This window comes from Moschus berezovskii, chromosome 20 (genome assembly GCF_049115385.1).
Source record: "Moschus berezovskii isolate FMDL1 chromosome 20, NW_MosBer_1.0, whole genome shotgun sequence".
Classification (NCBI taxonomy): Eukaryota; Metazoa; Chordata; class Mammalia; order Artiodactyla; family Moschidae; genus Moschus; species Moschus berezovskii.
Genome location: NC_142479.1, coordinates 65865179 through 65879756, shown reverse-complemented (window position 1 = coordinate 65879756; position 14578 = coordinate 65865179). Strand labels below are relative to the sequence as shown.

The 14578-nt window shown below is 57.4% G+C and overlaps 1 protein-coding gene and 1 long non-coding RNA gene across 7 annotated transcripts in view; one reads left to right on the top strand and one right to left on the bottom strand.

Moving 5' to 3' along the window:
* SEPTIN9 (septin 9) overlaps positions 1-14578 on the top strand; it is a 181468-nt gene that overhangs the window by 15709 nt on the left and 151181 nt on the right. Inside the window, exon 2 of one of the 2 annotated variants that reach the window (XM_055408484.2) lies at positions 2909-2965. In XM_055408484.2, coding sequence (XP_055264459.1) covers positions 2909-2965 — 57 coding nt within the window. Of the gene's footprint in view, positions 1-2908; positions 2966-12896; positions 13210-14578 lie in introns of those variants that run through there. The other variant, XM_055408486.2, reaches the window with a different exon arrangement.
* LOC129544674 (uncharacterized) lies at positions 6002-12901 on the bottom strand. 5 transcript variants are annotated; one of them, XR_016035578.1, is made up of 6 exons: positions 12289-12488; positions 11581-11709; positions 10720-10790; positions 9463-9595; positions 9289-9396; positions 7934-8774 (listed from the first exon to the last, which is right to left on the bottom strand). It is a non-coding gene; the product is annotated as an uncharacterized LOC129544674 (long non-coding RNA). The 5 variants fall into 5 exon arrangements; XR_016035577.1 differs by lacking the exons at positions 7934-8774; positions 9289-9396 and adding an exon at positions 6002-6397 and having other exon boundaries at positions 12289-12901; XR_016035576.1 differs by lacking the exon at positions 9289-9396 and having other exon boundaries at positions 7928-8774; positions 12289-12901.

Sequence of the window (14578 nt, the reverse complement as noted above, 5' to 3'; positions counted from 1 at the left end):
TGACTCAGTCCACAGGAATGTGGGGTCTGGTCTTTCCCCTTTCCTCACCATGCTGTTCCATATCGAGGATTCACTGGGTTCGTGGGCTCAGCTGTCGCTCACTGGTGTCACTTTCAGCGCAGACAGCTGACCTCTAAGCAGCTCATTGTGTGTGTGGGGGGCGGAGGGGTGGGTGGTGGTGGGACGGATGTTGAGAATTCTCCTGTGTCATTGAATGCAGTGCAGCTCCCTATTAGGGTGTGGAGGGAGGTCACAGCCATCATGGCGACGAGGCTGGAGCTGGCACCAGGGGTGCTCACTCTTCTGTCCTCTCAGCAGCCCTGGGAGCAGCGCCTGCCTCCACCTCCCTCTCCCCTCAGCTCTTGAATCAGAGCCACTCCAGGTTTGCCCTCCTGGTTTTAAGGGACCATTCATTCTGGGAACCGGATGCCCCCACAGGTTGGAGCCTGTGCTCTATCCAGCCTGTCTGGCGGGGCCAGCCTGGAATCACCATTCACCTTTATCACTCAGCAGGGTGATTCACCTTTATTACTTTTCATCAGCGTCACGTGGGCGCCCAGGGAAGGATGCTCCCATCTCTGCTGTGTGAGGCCAGCGATAGTCAAGAGTTCCTCAGAACAACGGTTCTAGTAGGAGAGAGGGAGGGAGTGATGAGGAATTGGCTCATGCAGTTACCATCTGCCGTCTGCAAGTTGGACACCCAGGGAAGCCACTGGTGGATTCAGTCCAAGTCTGAGGACTGAGAACCCAGGGGAGGCGATGCTTAGTCGTGGGGCAGGAGGAGAGCGGGGGCTGCAGCTCAGACAGTTGGGCAGAGAGAGAATTCTTCTCTGCCTTTTGTACTGTTCAGGCCCTCATGGGACTGGAGGATACTTGCCTGCACTGGGGAGGTGATCTGCTTCTCCCAGACCACCAGTCACATGTGCATCTCATCCAGAAGCACCCTCACAGAAAAGGCCAGAAATAGTGTTTAGCCAAATATCTGGGCACCCTGTGATCGGTTAAAAATGACACATACAATCAACCATCGCGGTCTCTTTTATGGCTGGGGTGGGGCCAGGGGCTTTGTAGGAGTTTTGACAGCTTCGGGGCTTTTGACCCTCACTTCCTTCATCTGTGAAATGGGGGTGGTGGCACCTGCCTCATGGGCCTGTCACACTGAGTGAGGAGAATGGACCTCAAGCCCGTGGTTGTCACGGAGCTTCGGCGCTGGAAGTGGCTGTGGGAGCCCAGTGTCCACCTGGCCCTCCTCAGGGACACTCCAGTCCTCATCTCCTCAAAGCCTTGCCAGTCGCCCCAGCTCCCAGCGCTCACCGCCCTTGGGAACCGCAAGTCAAGTGCGTCTCTTGCAGTGTTGTCTACATGGGGTGCGTGTGTGTGTGTCTGTGTGAGTCATTCAGTCGTGTCCGACTCTCTGCCACCCCATGGACTGTAGCCACCAGGCTCTTCCGTCCAAGGGATTCTTCAGACAAGAGTACTGGAGTGGTTGCCATTCCCTTCTCCAGGGGATCTTCCCAACCCAGGGACTGAACCCAGATCTCCCGCATTGCGGGCAGATTCTTTACCATCTGAGTCACCAGGGAAGCCCATTTACATGGTAGGTGAGTTCAGCTCAACCTGGGGCCGTCTTGGGGTCTTCCCCAGCCTGGAAGGAAGCCAGGGCTTAGTGGCCGGTATTTGCCAACACCAGGCCCTGAAGGACAGCCCTCTTCCCATCTTGTTGTCAGCTGTTGAGTCATCCTGCAGACGTGAGGACTGTCTGCGTCCCGGGGGCTGGATAGGAAGACCAGGCCTGCAGGCTGCCCTGCTCAGGGCTCTGGAAACTCTCAAAGCTGACAGCATTCGCTCCTGGTCGGTCATTGTTTAGGAGTGGGCTTGTGGAATAAGTGGTGACAGAATGAATGAGTCTGTCTGGCAGACTGCAGGGGAGGGGCTGGCATTCTGACTCTAGCAATCTGGGTGCGTGTCAGATGGCGGAGGCTGCAGGCAGGTGTCCGGGTCCAGCCTGGGCCCGTCCTGGGCTGCAGGTTCTCCAGCGTGTGGTGTTGTCCGCGGGGAAGGCTTCCGCTGGGCCAGCATGAGTGTCCCCATTGCCCTCTGCAGGTCGCCCTGGTCGCCCAGACAGCAGACCCCAGAGCACCATGACCTTGGGAGCAATAGGACAGCCACCTGCCTCTCCCTCTTTGAAACTTCTCGAGTTTGGTCGGCTTAGCACCTCAGCAAATCTACTCGAGTTGGGACTTGCCTGCCCTGAGCCTCCCCAGGGATCAAGCGCTGGGCCGAGGAGCGTGTGCAGGGAGGCAGGAGGGCGAGTTCATCCGGAGCTCTGTTCTGGCTCCCTCCTGGGGGGCGGGGAGGGAGAACAGCTCGTCCCCCACTCTGCCCAGTCCAGCCCGGCTTACCTTGTGTTGCAGGCACAGGACAGGGAAACCCCAGTTCCCAACAAGGTAGACGTGGGTTGTACCGGAGCTGGCCTGCGCCTGACCCATGCCAGCACCTGTCCATCCTGCACAGTCCTGGCGGCCGGCACCCTGGAGCCCAGCCCAGGTTTTGGAGTTCGATGGACTTCACTTTGTTCTGGGCTCAATTCCTCATTGCTGTGTGGCCTCGGACAAGTGACGCAACCTCACTGAGACTTGGTTATCTCATCTGCAAAATGGAGTAATAAGGGTTGGGTGGGAAAATGTGCTTAAAGGGTTTGACCCAGTGCCTGGTCCGCATCCAGACGGTGGTGGCTGTTCCTGCAGGTGGCTGCTGGGGCCAGGTGTTACCTGGGAGGACCTCTGGCCCCACAAGGAGTGGGTATCTGGTTCTGAAACCCCTGACAGGAGCCAAGGTGAGGATATGCCCAGTGTTAACCTTCCTTTGGTGGCCTTGGGTGACCTTTGCCCTCTGCCCCTGTCTTTAGGAGTCACACGGACCTCCAGCGGCCGTCTCCGGAAGCTTGGTGACCCAACTGGCCCGGGTAAGTGGCTAGTTCAGCCTTGGCCCGCTTGGTTCGTTTGGGCGCAGGAGTTACTGCTCATGGGCTCTGAAGAGACTCTGCCAACCATGACCCGGCCTGGGCCAAGGGGTGGGGATGGAGGGGGTGGAGGGGGTATGGGGCTCCACCTCTCAACCTTGGTGCCCCCGCCGGATCTGTGTGACTTCTCCCCTCTGGGTGACTCCGGCCTCCCAGACCTGAGCCCTGGTGTGGTCATCACAGGAGCTGATGATGCATCTTTGTTGTCACATCCAATGGCCGGGCCCAGGGGCTGAGCTCCATCCATGGCCTCTTGTCAGTGGACATTGGGGCCCAGGGGTGAAGGGACTTGCCCCCCTCGGAGATGACAGGGGTGTGCTGGGGACCTGCTGGGTGCCAGACCCCAGGTTGGATGGGCAGAGGGACATCATGGTGACATAGCGGTTGTTTTAGAAGGAGGGGTTGTCCCACTGAAGCCCGTGCCCCCCGAGCCCACGCCCCACCTTTTGACCACAGAACTCTCTGTGCTGGTGGAAATATTCTATATCTGCATCGTCCAGGACCGTGGCCACTGGCCACACGTGACTGTGGAGCACCTGAACTGTACATTGTTTTATTCATTCATTTGCATAGAATTTAACTAATTTTATTTTGTATTAATTCTCACTTCGTATGTTCATGTGGCTGGTGGCTATGAAATTAGACAATTCCAGACCAGTTCGGCTCTCTGGGACCCCAGAATTCTGAACCTAGATGTTCCTGGGCCCACTTCAGGGGCTAGCCCAGCCAGTCCCCAAGTCCATCCTTTGGAGGTGACCCCTGCCAGTGGTCTGGGTACCTCTAGGCTCGAGCGGTGGCCGAGGGTGGATCTTTGCAGGGATTGGGGTCAAGGGTGGGACTTGAGGTGCCAAGGGACGTGCAGGCTGGACATCCACACGAGGGTGTGGGAGGGACCGGAAGGGTGATGCAGGCCGGAGGCCTCTGTTCGGGGAATGAATCACACCCGCGGTTAAGGGGAAGCTCCACCCCCTGCAGACATGGGCTGCTAACCACTGGGCTGCCCAGCTGCTGTTCTGTTCCTGGGAGCCTTTCTTGGAGCTCTTTGGCTCTGCCGCCGTCCGCCTCTCCATCTACCTCCGTCTCGGTGCTGGGGAGTGCCTGTGCACTCCGGGAGTGAGGTCTCAGGAGGCCAGCTCCCTGGGCTGTGTGGATGCAGTGTGCTCCTGGCCCTTACTTCCCTGTGCCCTAGGCAGCCAGTTTTGTGCCATCAGCAGTTGGCAGCCATGACCGCAGCTCCACTTGGAAGCCTAAGGCATAATTTGCCCAAGCCTGAAGCTGCAAGCTGTGATCTGGGTTTCACATGGAGCCGCCTGCTGACACACGGAATCCTGTCTCTGGGGACCTTCCCTCATCTTCTTGGCTCTCGACTCCAGTCCCGGCCTCCCTGCAGCAAAGACCTGGGTCCGGGTGGGGTTCTCTCCTGGACCCTCTGACTCACAAGAACCCCCATTTGGAGCCTGCCGCCCCCTCCTCCCCTCTGTCCCTCCCGCTGCCTGATCCCCTGTGTCTGGACCCCACACCCCATCTCCTCCCCAGAAAGCCAAGGGCCCTCTTGGTGCTATCACTTCCCTTATTTCAGGTTTTCACGAGACGGATAGGAATGGCTGTTTCTGGCACGAGCCACACAGTCCATCAGCTCCGACTACCCACGGGTGACCCTATGGCCAGCTCACTCACTTTATGTCCTTTTTGTAAAAAAAAAAGAAAAAAAAAAAGAATTGTTGGACATATTAAAAAATGTGAAGGGGACTTCCCTCGTGGTCCAGCGTTTAAGACTCCATACTCCCAACGTGGGGGGCCTGGGTTCGATCCCTGGTCAGGAAACTAGATCCCACCTGCCATAGTATGTGCCAGAGACACAGACCTGGCACAGCCAAGTAAATAAATATGTGATAAATACGGTTCTAAAAATGTGAAGACTATAATGACACCTGGACACCCAGTTTCCCACTTAGGAAATAAGGTGTTACAGGTGCAGCCCCAGCACTTGGGTGACCCTCGTCCCCGCCGAGGTGAGCACCCATCTGAATTCAGAACGGCTCGCTGTCAGGAGTGTCTGTACTGTGTGCTGTGTTTGCAGCCGACATGCCGTCCGCTCCTGACACTGGCAGCGTCGCATCACGTGTGCGAGGGGAGTGGGCTGCTGCCTTTTGCTTTTTCACGAGATGGGACGACCTTGAGATTTCCCCACTTACCCGTATAGCTCTGTGTAGCTCTTGTGCTGTGCTGTGCTTAGTCATCAGTCATGTCCAACTCTTTGAGACCCCATGGACTGTAGTCCACCAGGCTCCTCTGTCCTTGGCGATTCTCCAGGCAAGAACACTGGAGTCGGCTGCCGTGTCCTCCTCCAGGGAATCTTCCCAACCCAGGGATCGAACTCAGGTCTCCCGCATCACGGGCAGATTCTTTACTGTTTGAGCCACTGTGGAAGCCCAAGAATACTGGAGTGGGTAGCCTATCCCTTCTCCAGGGGATCTTCCTGACCCAGGAATCAAACTGGGGTCTCCTGCATTATAGGTGGGTTCTTTACCAGCTGAGCTACCAGTGTAGCTCTTAAGTTTATTTATTTGACCGCGGGTGGGTAGGGTGCCCCTGTGTGGAGAGGCAGAGTTTTCTACCCCTTGGCCAGATACTAGGGGTCCATGGAAGGTTTCTTCTGTTGCAGACACTGCTGGACACATTCTCCTGGGTCCCACGCATGTGTGTGTTCCCTTGGGCAAATCGCCTGGGCTCTGGGGACGCTCGGCCTGGGCCCTTGCAAGTGGCTTCCACTGCTCTCCCTTTCTGGGCCCTGAGTAGCCACCCTGAGCGGCAGCCTCCCAGACCTGCCGAACTTTGCCCCGGTTCCCACGGCACTCACGGCATTTCCCCTCTGTCTGCTTCTTCTCCTCCACTGCCCGGCCCATGCTGCTCTGTCCCCTGGCTGGGATCCCTGGGGCCTTCTCCTTCTGCCCTGACATCCGGTGTGTGGCCGAGTCCTGCTTTTCCTCCTTCAAATGCTGCTGGGGGTGGTGGCCTCTTCCCCAGACACCCTCGTCCCTTCTGTCACGGGTTCAACAGTGCCATATTCACTCAGAACCTCAGAAAGCAACTTTATTTGAACACAGGGCTTTTAGAGGTCCAGGGCTTAGAGATGGGGTCATAGAGGAGTAGGGTGGCCCTAAATCCAATGACTGGGCTCCTTGTAAGAAGAGAGACACGGACACACAGGAAGGAGGCCACGGGAAGACGGAGACAGAGATGGGAGCCTTGCAGTCACACGCCATGGGATGCCTGGGGCCACGGGGAGACGGAAGAAGGAAGAATTTTTTCCCAGAGCCTCTGGAGGGATCACGCCCCTGCTGACACCTTGAGTTTGGCCTTCTGTCTCTAGAACTGTGAGAGAATTAATTTCTGTTATTTATAAGCCACCCGGTTTGTGGTGATTCGTTAAAGCAGCTGCAGGAAGCTAGCGCCCCTTCCCCCCCCCCCCCCCCCCCCCCCGAGATCGAGAGTGGTCTCCACCCACGCCCGGAAGGCACTCTAAAATGCCACTGTCTGGGCTGTGCCTCTGTCCTTACAGGGGGTGCCCAACGTGAGCCCCCGGCTGGTGTCCTGAGGCCCCGGCTCACACACCCCTTCCTGCGGGGAGGGCCCCGCCCCTGTCACTCAGCTGCGCTGACCGCCTGCCATCGCCGCCCCCCACCAACCCGTGGACAGTAAGCACCGCAGCGGGGTGGGGCCGTACCGCTCGTGGCCCACCCTTACTCCAGGGCAGCTGCCCTCCCCGTCACCAAGGGAGGGGTGTGTGTCCTTTTGGAGGCAGCGGGGCTGGTCCAGGAAGAGACGTGGCCAGAGTCTTGGCCACTTTGTACCTGACACCTGGGCCCCCGCAGGGATCCCCAGCTGCTCTCCCCGGCCCACTTCGCTGGCAGCCGCTCCTTCATGTCTCGTCTCAGCCTCGCCAGCCACCTAGGCACTCGCGCAAAAGTCTCAGTGCCGTCCTTGATCTCCGCGTCTCAGCCAGGCCTCCGCGTCTCCCCTTAACCCCACCCTTTCTCCCCACCAGAGGCTCCTCCCCGTTAGTCCGCATGCGGGGGGCTTGACTAAGTCCCACCTGTGTGCCTGGGCTTTAAGCAGATCTGGACCTGGTCCTCCGACTGAGAGAACCCTCGCTTCCCTCCTCCCCACAGAGTAAAGTGCGTGTGTGCCAAGTTGCCTCAATCCTGTCTGACTCTTTGTGACCCCATGAACTGTAGCCCGCCAGGTTCCTCTGTCCACGGGATTCTTCAGGCACGAATCCTGGAGTGGGTTGCCATGCCCTCCTCCAGGGGATCTTCCCGACCCAGGGTTCAAACCTGCGTCTCTCACATCTCCAGCATTGGCAGGGAGGTTCTTTACCACTAGCACCACCTGGTAAACCCAGCCTAATGCCCCCCAGTCCTGCTGGCCTCCCCCCTGTCCAGCCTCTCCCCTCCCTGCTCCGAGGGGCCACAGCTCTGGAAGCTGTTCTCTTTCCAGGGTAGTTTGGTAATTTGACCCAGCCTGTCAATCCCGCTAGCAGGCAGGCAGTGGGCATTGCTCTATCCTCCCATCACGTAGGGCTGGGTGCTCTTATGGCGCTTGGCAGGCAGGCAGTAAATGTTGCTGAATTGAACTTGATAGGAGAAGCTGGGTGGGGGGTGGGGAGTGTGTTTGGCCAAAGAAGCAGATTTAAAATAGAAATATCAGTCTTCTTTTACCTTGGCTGAGAAGTAGCTTTTCTCATTGTTTGCTTTATGGGGGAGAGGCTTATAGAAAATGCCAGGTCTCCAGAGAGGCGGCAGAGGAGAAGCAGACCCGGCCCTACAGGGCAGCCAGTAGGCGCAGTAGCTATTTACATTTAAAGCATTTATTTAACACAAATTAAAAACTCAGTTCCTCAGTAGCATGGGCCACGCTGTAGGCCCTCGTCAGCCACACGTGGCTGCCATATTGAACACGACAGAGACCATGGCATCTACATCAGCAGACAAAGTTCTCTGGGGTAGGGCTGGTCTGGATCAATCTACACGCCCGATCCTCAAATCCCTTGTTCCTCCTGGGAGCCTTTATTGGGTGCCACTGAGCAGGCAGAATGTTAGGATTTACAGCGGGAAGTGAAAGACCCCAGGCCTTTGGGGGAGTTTTGGTGTGTTCTGGAGAGTTTAAATGCAGGGGCCTTGGGACAAACTCTCCCAAGGACTCTAGTCCCATGCTCTTGGATCCCCCCTTGGTCTGCACAGGGAGCTGAGGGCCTTTAGGAATACAGCGCCAGTTCCTGGCTCCAGCAGGATGGGGACGGATGGCTGAGCGCGAGAGCCGTTAGTGGTGGAATTTGGCCCCGTCTGGGCCGTCTCTCTCCCTTGTCTAGATTTCCTTCCACGCTGACCTGGAAGAACTCCCAAAGCAACAGGCCGGCCCAGGCTGTTTGCACCAGTAAACCCTGCAGCAGTCCCCAGGGCAGAGAGTAGCTGGATCCTATTTATTTAGGAGCGGCCGAAACTTGAGGCACCATAAAAAGTGGAGAGAAGATTCCGGAGAGGAATGCGGCCGGCCCCAGGCCCGGAATTCGTCGTCTTGCTCTGGGAGGCTGCAGGCGGCCAGACTGGGGCCAGCCCTGGAGGGTCTCGGCCGGCTGCCCGCTCTGCTGGCAGGTACAGTAGCCATGACTGCAGGACGGTCAGTGGGAGGGGGTTGGAGGGATGGAGCTTCTTTATTTTTAACTCAGGGAAGCGCACTCCAGTGGTTGAGTCTGAGGATGAGCAGGAAATGAAAGGAAAAGTCTGTTTTTAAAGTGAGGGGTTGGTATCTCCCACATTGTGTTTAGTTGCTCAGTAGTGTCCAACCCTTTTGCGACCCCATGGACTGCAGCCCACCAGGCTCCTCTGTCCATGGGATCTCCCAGGCAAGAATATTAGAGTGGGTTGCCATTTCCTTCTCTAGGGCATTTCCCGACCCAGGGATCGAACCCACATCTCCTGCCCTGGCAGGCCGATTCTTTACCACTGAGCCAGCAGGGAAGCCCTGCGTCTCCCATAGGTTGGAGGTAATTATGGAGGATTCTTGAAGAAGGTACCTGCTTGAGGGGTCGGGAAGTGAGAGGTGGTCGGAAATCTGAGCCCAGAGCCTCAGAGAGTGTCCTTTCAGCTAGATTCCTCTCCTCCCACCTCCTCACAGGCTCCTCCCCAGAATGGGCCCCAGGAACAAGGCTGTGCCCCTCTTGTGGACGACCTTCCTGAGGCCCCTGCTGCCCGTATCAGAGTTACCTGGAGCGCCTGACCCCTTTTCACGGCTGGGTCAGCCCAGGCCTCCTGGACTGTGTTGCGAGTTCAGGGCTCACTGGGATTGCCTCTTACTCCTGTGTCCCCTCCAACCTGGTGCAGGGAAGGGGACTTAGTACTGTCTTCACAGATAAAGCAGACCTCACTCTTCCTCCTTACCTGCCCTGGGCCCCTCTCTGATGATCAGTTCAGTTCAGTCGCTCAGTCGTGTCCGACTCTTTGCGACCCCATGAATCACGATGGTGACATCAAAAAACAGGTGGCCGGGAGGATGCAGGTCACAGGGGCAGGTCTGCAGAAGTCAAGGGTAGAGATACTGCTTTTAGAACTGTCTGGAAGGGGCTGCTGGGCAGGCCCAGGATGTGGGCAGGCTCAGGTGGCTGGGAGCAGTGAGTCGGTGACTGGCATAAGGGGAGGTCCCCAAAGTTGTGGCCTGGGGGTGGGAGTGGTGCCCTCCCTCCCCAGGACAGCAGGCGTCGGTTGATTCGGAGAAGTGCTGGTTTCAAACGCTGACCCCCTCGCCAGGACTGCTCCCTGGTTGACTGCGCTCATGTGCTTGGTGAATCTAAGATCAGGACAAGGTTTTTCATAACCACAGAGCTCCCTCTGGTTCTGCTGGTGGGAGGAGTCACTTGGGGAGCCCTGACCTGGCCAATCGCCCCCTGAGTGGCCGATGCTGGGGACGAGGCCAGGACTCAGTAAACAATGGGGGTCAGCTGCCCCTTCTCCCCTGCATGGCCTCACCCTGCCTCTGCGCCCAGCCTCTGCGTGGCTCGTAACTAACAGAGCCCTGTAGGAGCCAATCGGTGCTGCCAGGTTTTCGGTTTCAAATTATCCCCTGCTTGGGCCAGCATGCTTGGAGTTTTAGGCATGACTGGGGACTGGACTTTGAGCCAGACTCTGTGCCGGGGCGGGGGTGGAGGGGCGGGAACCGAGGGTCAAAGCTGTGGTCAGCAGCTGCACGACCGCAGCAACAAAATCCACGGCGTGTGCAACTGGCGCCTGCAGGAAGTGGCCAGGTTACCCGAGGCCATGACTGCGCTCCTCATCCTGGCCCAGCCATCCGCCCGCCACCCCTGCCAGCTGGCAAACTCGGGGCGATAGTGAAGGACAGAGAAGACCCCACGGACTGGTCTGCCTCCTCATGGGGGCTTCCTGGCCCTGCTCGCTGCCATGGGGGTTGGAGTCACACAGCCCCCTGTGGCCTTAAAGGGGTTTCTTTTTAAATCCGTCTTCTGTCGTTCTAAGTGTAATGAGTATATAGTACTTGTATAATCAGAAAAAAACAAATAGTTTTTTTCAAAATTGGAAAAGAGGTGAAGTAAGCGCATCAAAAAACCCTCCGTGATTCCCATCGTTCTAACTCAGCTGTCGGTGGTTGGTTTACTGTAATGTGTTAGAATGAAATATACTCACCAGAGAGCATTGCACAGGGAGCCGTGGCTCTTTCGTCCATCTGTGGTACCTGTTTGAGTCTCCTGTGGCTGCTGTAAATAATAAATTACCAGTAACTTGGGGGGCTGAAACCGGCAGAAATGTCTTCTTTCACAGTTCTGGAGGCCGGAAGCCTGAAACCCAGGGCTCAGCAAGTCCCGGGTTCCTCCAAAGAGTCCAGAGGAGAAGCTGTTTTTGTCTCTTCCAGCTTCTGGGACTGCCGGCCTTTCTTGGCTGCATACCTCTGGTTTTCAAGGCCAGCATCTTCACATCTCTGATTGCTCTGTCTGAGTATCCCCTTCTGTGTGAGTGTGTGTGTGTGAGTGTGAGATCTCCCTCTGCCCCCTTCTTGAATACACATGATGACATTTAGGATCCCCTCCCCGACCAGTGATTCAGAATAGTCTCCCATCTCAGATAATTTACTTAATTGCAACTGCAATGACTCTTTCCGCTAACAAGTTCCCATGTACAGGTTCAGGGGATTAGGTTATGAGATCTTTGGGGGGGGGGCATTATTCAGACTACATGGTGCCCCAAAGCTGCCCGAAACACCTCTCCTTACTGTGCAGGTGGCTGCCTTTGGAGCTGCCCTCCAGACTGCTGGGAGTTGCGATTTGGTGTTTCCCAGAAGGTGTCAGCCCCCACTCCCACCCCTAAGAAAATGCCCTCGCCGCTTTGTTGTTCTTGCTGTTAGACTCTTTGTGACCCCATGGACTGCAGCACGCCAGGCTCCTCTGTCCTTCACTGTCTCCCCGAGTTTGCTCAAATTCATGTCCATTGAGTCGGTGATGCCATCGAACCGTCTCATCCTCTGTCGCCCTCTTCTCCTTCCCTCGATACCTTGGAAACTGCATTTGGAGTCTTGCCCTGGGCAGAGGGAGCCATCCGACAGAGAATGGTGTGTGGTCCTCTTCCGGTGACACGTCGCTCATGTGGCCGTGGGGTGGAGACCTCAAGCTGAGAGGGCACCTAGGGGAGGGGCCAGCAAATCATCAGATTGAGTGCATCATTTAGCTGTGGGGACCACAGCACGCCAAAAAAAGGCAGTTTCATCTACAGAGGGAAGCACTCTTCAAACCTGCCCGGTGAGGCCAGACAAGAGGGCTCATTCGGTATGGCTGTATGCCCTCCCTTTTTCAAGAGAAGAGGAAAATCTGGAGTTCTCAGTGAAATTGCCCAAGTGTTCAACATTGGCACGGATACAACAATTTCTTTAGGCAGGGTCAGGCAGGCAAACACAGCCTGTTTCTGTGTTCCTTGGGCGGAGGGCTGCCAGTTTGAACCCTCGAAGTGAATGAAACTTAAAGAGCAGAGGAGATGCCCCCAGCCCCAGCGCTCCCCCCACCAGCCCCCAGCCTTCACTGCGACCATGTGCTGCCCTTCCCCACCGCCCCTGAGTTGCCAGATGAGCAGCCCCCCCAAGACCCGAGCGACAGCTGAGACCCCAGCCAGGCCAGGCCCCTGTCCCCTCCTCCCAGAGAGGCGCTGAGTCTGGGGAATCTGTGGTGAGGAACTGCGCGCCCTCCCAGGGGACGGCTGGAGACTCACTGACTCACGAGCGAGGGGTAGGAATCTTCCAGGAAGTCTGCTTCCCGCGCTCCCCTCTCAGCCGGGGCGGGCCGGCCAGCTCCTCTGTCGCCTCCTCTGTCCCAGCAGGCTGACGGGACACCCGGGCATCTGCAGGGGGGCACTTCTCCGGCTCATCCCCGGCAGGTGTTCCTGAACCTTCCCTGTGGCAGCCGGCCTGGGGCGCCACCACCCCTTCCTTCCGGCCAGGCCGGGGTGGGGGCGCAGGGCCGGCGGAGGTGGAGGGGAGCCCAGGCAGGCAGGCAGGCAGGAACCAGGCTTTGCAAAGGCTCAAACCAGAGGAAATCGCAGCATCGCGGGCCGGGGGGTGGAATGAAAGACTGCGAGTCGCCAGGAATTTGACTCTCTGAGCCGGTTTCCAAGAGGCTAAGTTAAGCTTCTCCAAGTGGATATTAAAAAGGAGCAGCCAGACGAGAAGCCCCGGGCGGAGGGGCTGGAGGGGGTGGAGAGAAGGCGCCGGAAGCCACTCGCCGCCGCACCTCGGGAGCCACCGCACAAAGCCCCCGCCGGCCGGTCCTCGGTGGAGGACCCCGGGGACCGCGGGAGCCTTTCAAGGCCCTCGTCCGGCCCGCACTCCTGCCTCTTCTTTTTATTTCTCTCCTTCGCTCCCTTTCCCCTCCCGGTTCCAAGAGACAATGCTACTTCAGTTTGGAGCACAAACATATGATCAGCACATGGAAATGTGGTAATTTGGATGCATTCGTGATTGCAACAGATTGAAGAAATTAGACCAGACAAAGAGTGTTTTGGAGGAGGAGGAGGAGGCAGAAAGAGGGAGGGCGACGGGGTGAGAAAGGGGAGGACGCCTCTGGAAAGGGGGACGCTGGGACTCCCGCCTGCTGCTAAATATATCCGTAATGATGGAGAGAGACCGGATCACAGGTAGGCAAGGGGCCCTCCTCCCTGCCCCGTGCTGCCCCTTCCCCTTAACTTGAAACTTTCTTTATGCTTCGGGACATAAAGCACCCAGGGGTCACTTCGGCTCATTTTTCCGGGCATATCTCTTTTCTTCTCTGTTCTGAGGTCCTGGGACATAATGTTCCACAAGCAGAGTTTCGCTAAGTCTGGCTTTTATTTAAACTCAGCTCTCCCTCCGCCTCACTATTTCTCGCTCATGTCCCAGCGTGCCACTTTTGCATCAGAAGACGGCTGTGAGTGCTGAGACTGTGGGCGCCGAAGTCTGGGAAAGGGTCGGGTGGGGGGGACCGATTCTGGCGCTGGGGTCTGGTCCGGCAGCACCGGGGCGCCGCTTGTGGTTTGTTTGTCCACTGCTCGCCAAAGTCTGTCTTCAAGGCCGCCTTGGTCTCCTCCCTGAAATAGCATTTTGGTGCCTTCCTGGGAGTTGATTACAGGGCTGGGAGCTCCCAGTGCCCAGACAAGATGTGCAGATGTGTGTGTGTGCGCGCGCGCGTGTGTGTATGCACATATACAGCAGACAGAACTCCTCCTATTCTGCCGGGAGCTTGGGGGAGTTGACCAAGGTGAACCCCACGTGTGGGGGTTGGCGTCATCCGGGTCCTGTCCTCACCTGGGCACAGTGAACAGGGAGGAGGGTAGCGATAAGCATCCCTGTCTGGATGGGACGTTTCAGGACAGAGAGACCAGATCTGTGGGCTCTGCTCAGATTCTGGGGTAGAATCACTGAGAAGAACATCTGAATGTCACGGCAGGGCAGGGTGTGAGGGCAGATGACTGGTCCTTGGGTTGGAGGGGGCTTCCAGGTCCCTGGATTGGTATCCGCACCCCACACAGCATGCGTTCTGAGTTACGTTTTGAGTTGAGGGATTAGGTTGGTAGCCTCGCACCGAGTGGGCTCAGCCCCATCAGGACTGGGCAAGAACCGACAAGTGGAGAGAAAAGAGGCTGCCCCTCCTAAGTCACTCCGGTTAGAAGCCCCTGTCCCCAGGTGGACCTCCTGAGATCCTTCTCCCCGGCGTGTGTCCTGGATCAGCATCTGACGTCATCAGGAGTAATTCCCATTCATTCCCCAGCCTGCTGCTTGCAGCGCACCCCTCCAGCCAGGTGCTGGGGTACGCGGTGCAGGGTGAGACATCTTGGGCATCAGCGTCCAGGCTTCAGGTGCTCTGAGCTGGCCCCTAGTGTCTTCACAGGTGTCACCGAACTGGTCTGTTGTTTGTCACTGCGTGTGTTTCGGGGGGGAGGGGTGGACTCCCCAAGAAACCATAGGGGAGGAAGGCACGTCTCCATGGCTCCTCTGAAGGTGGCCCCTTGCCTGCTGCTCCAGGGGCCA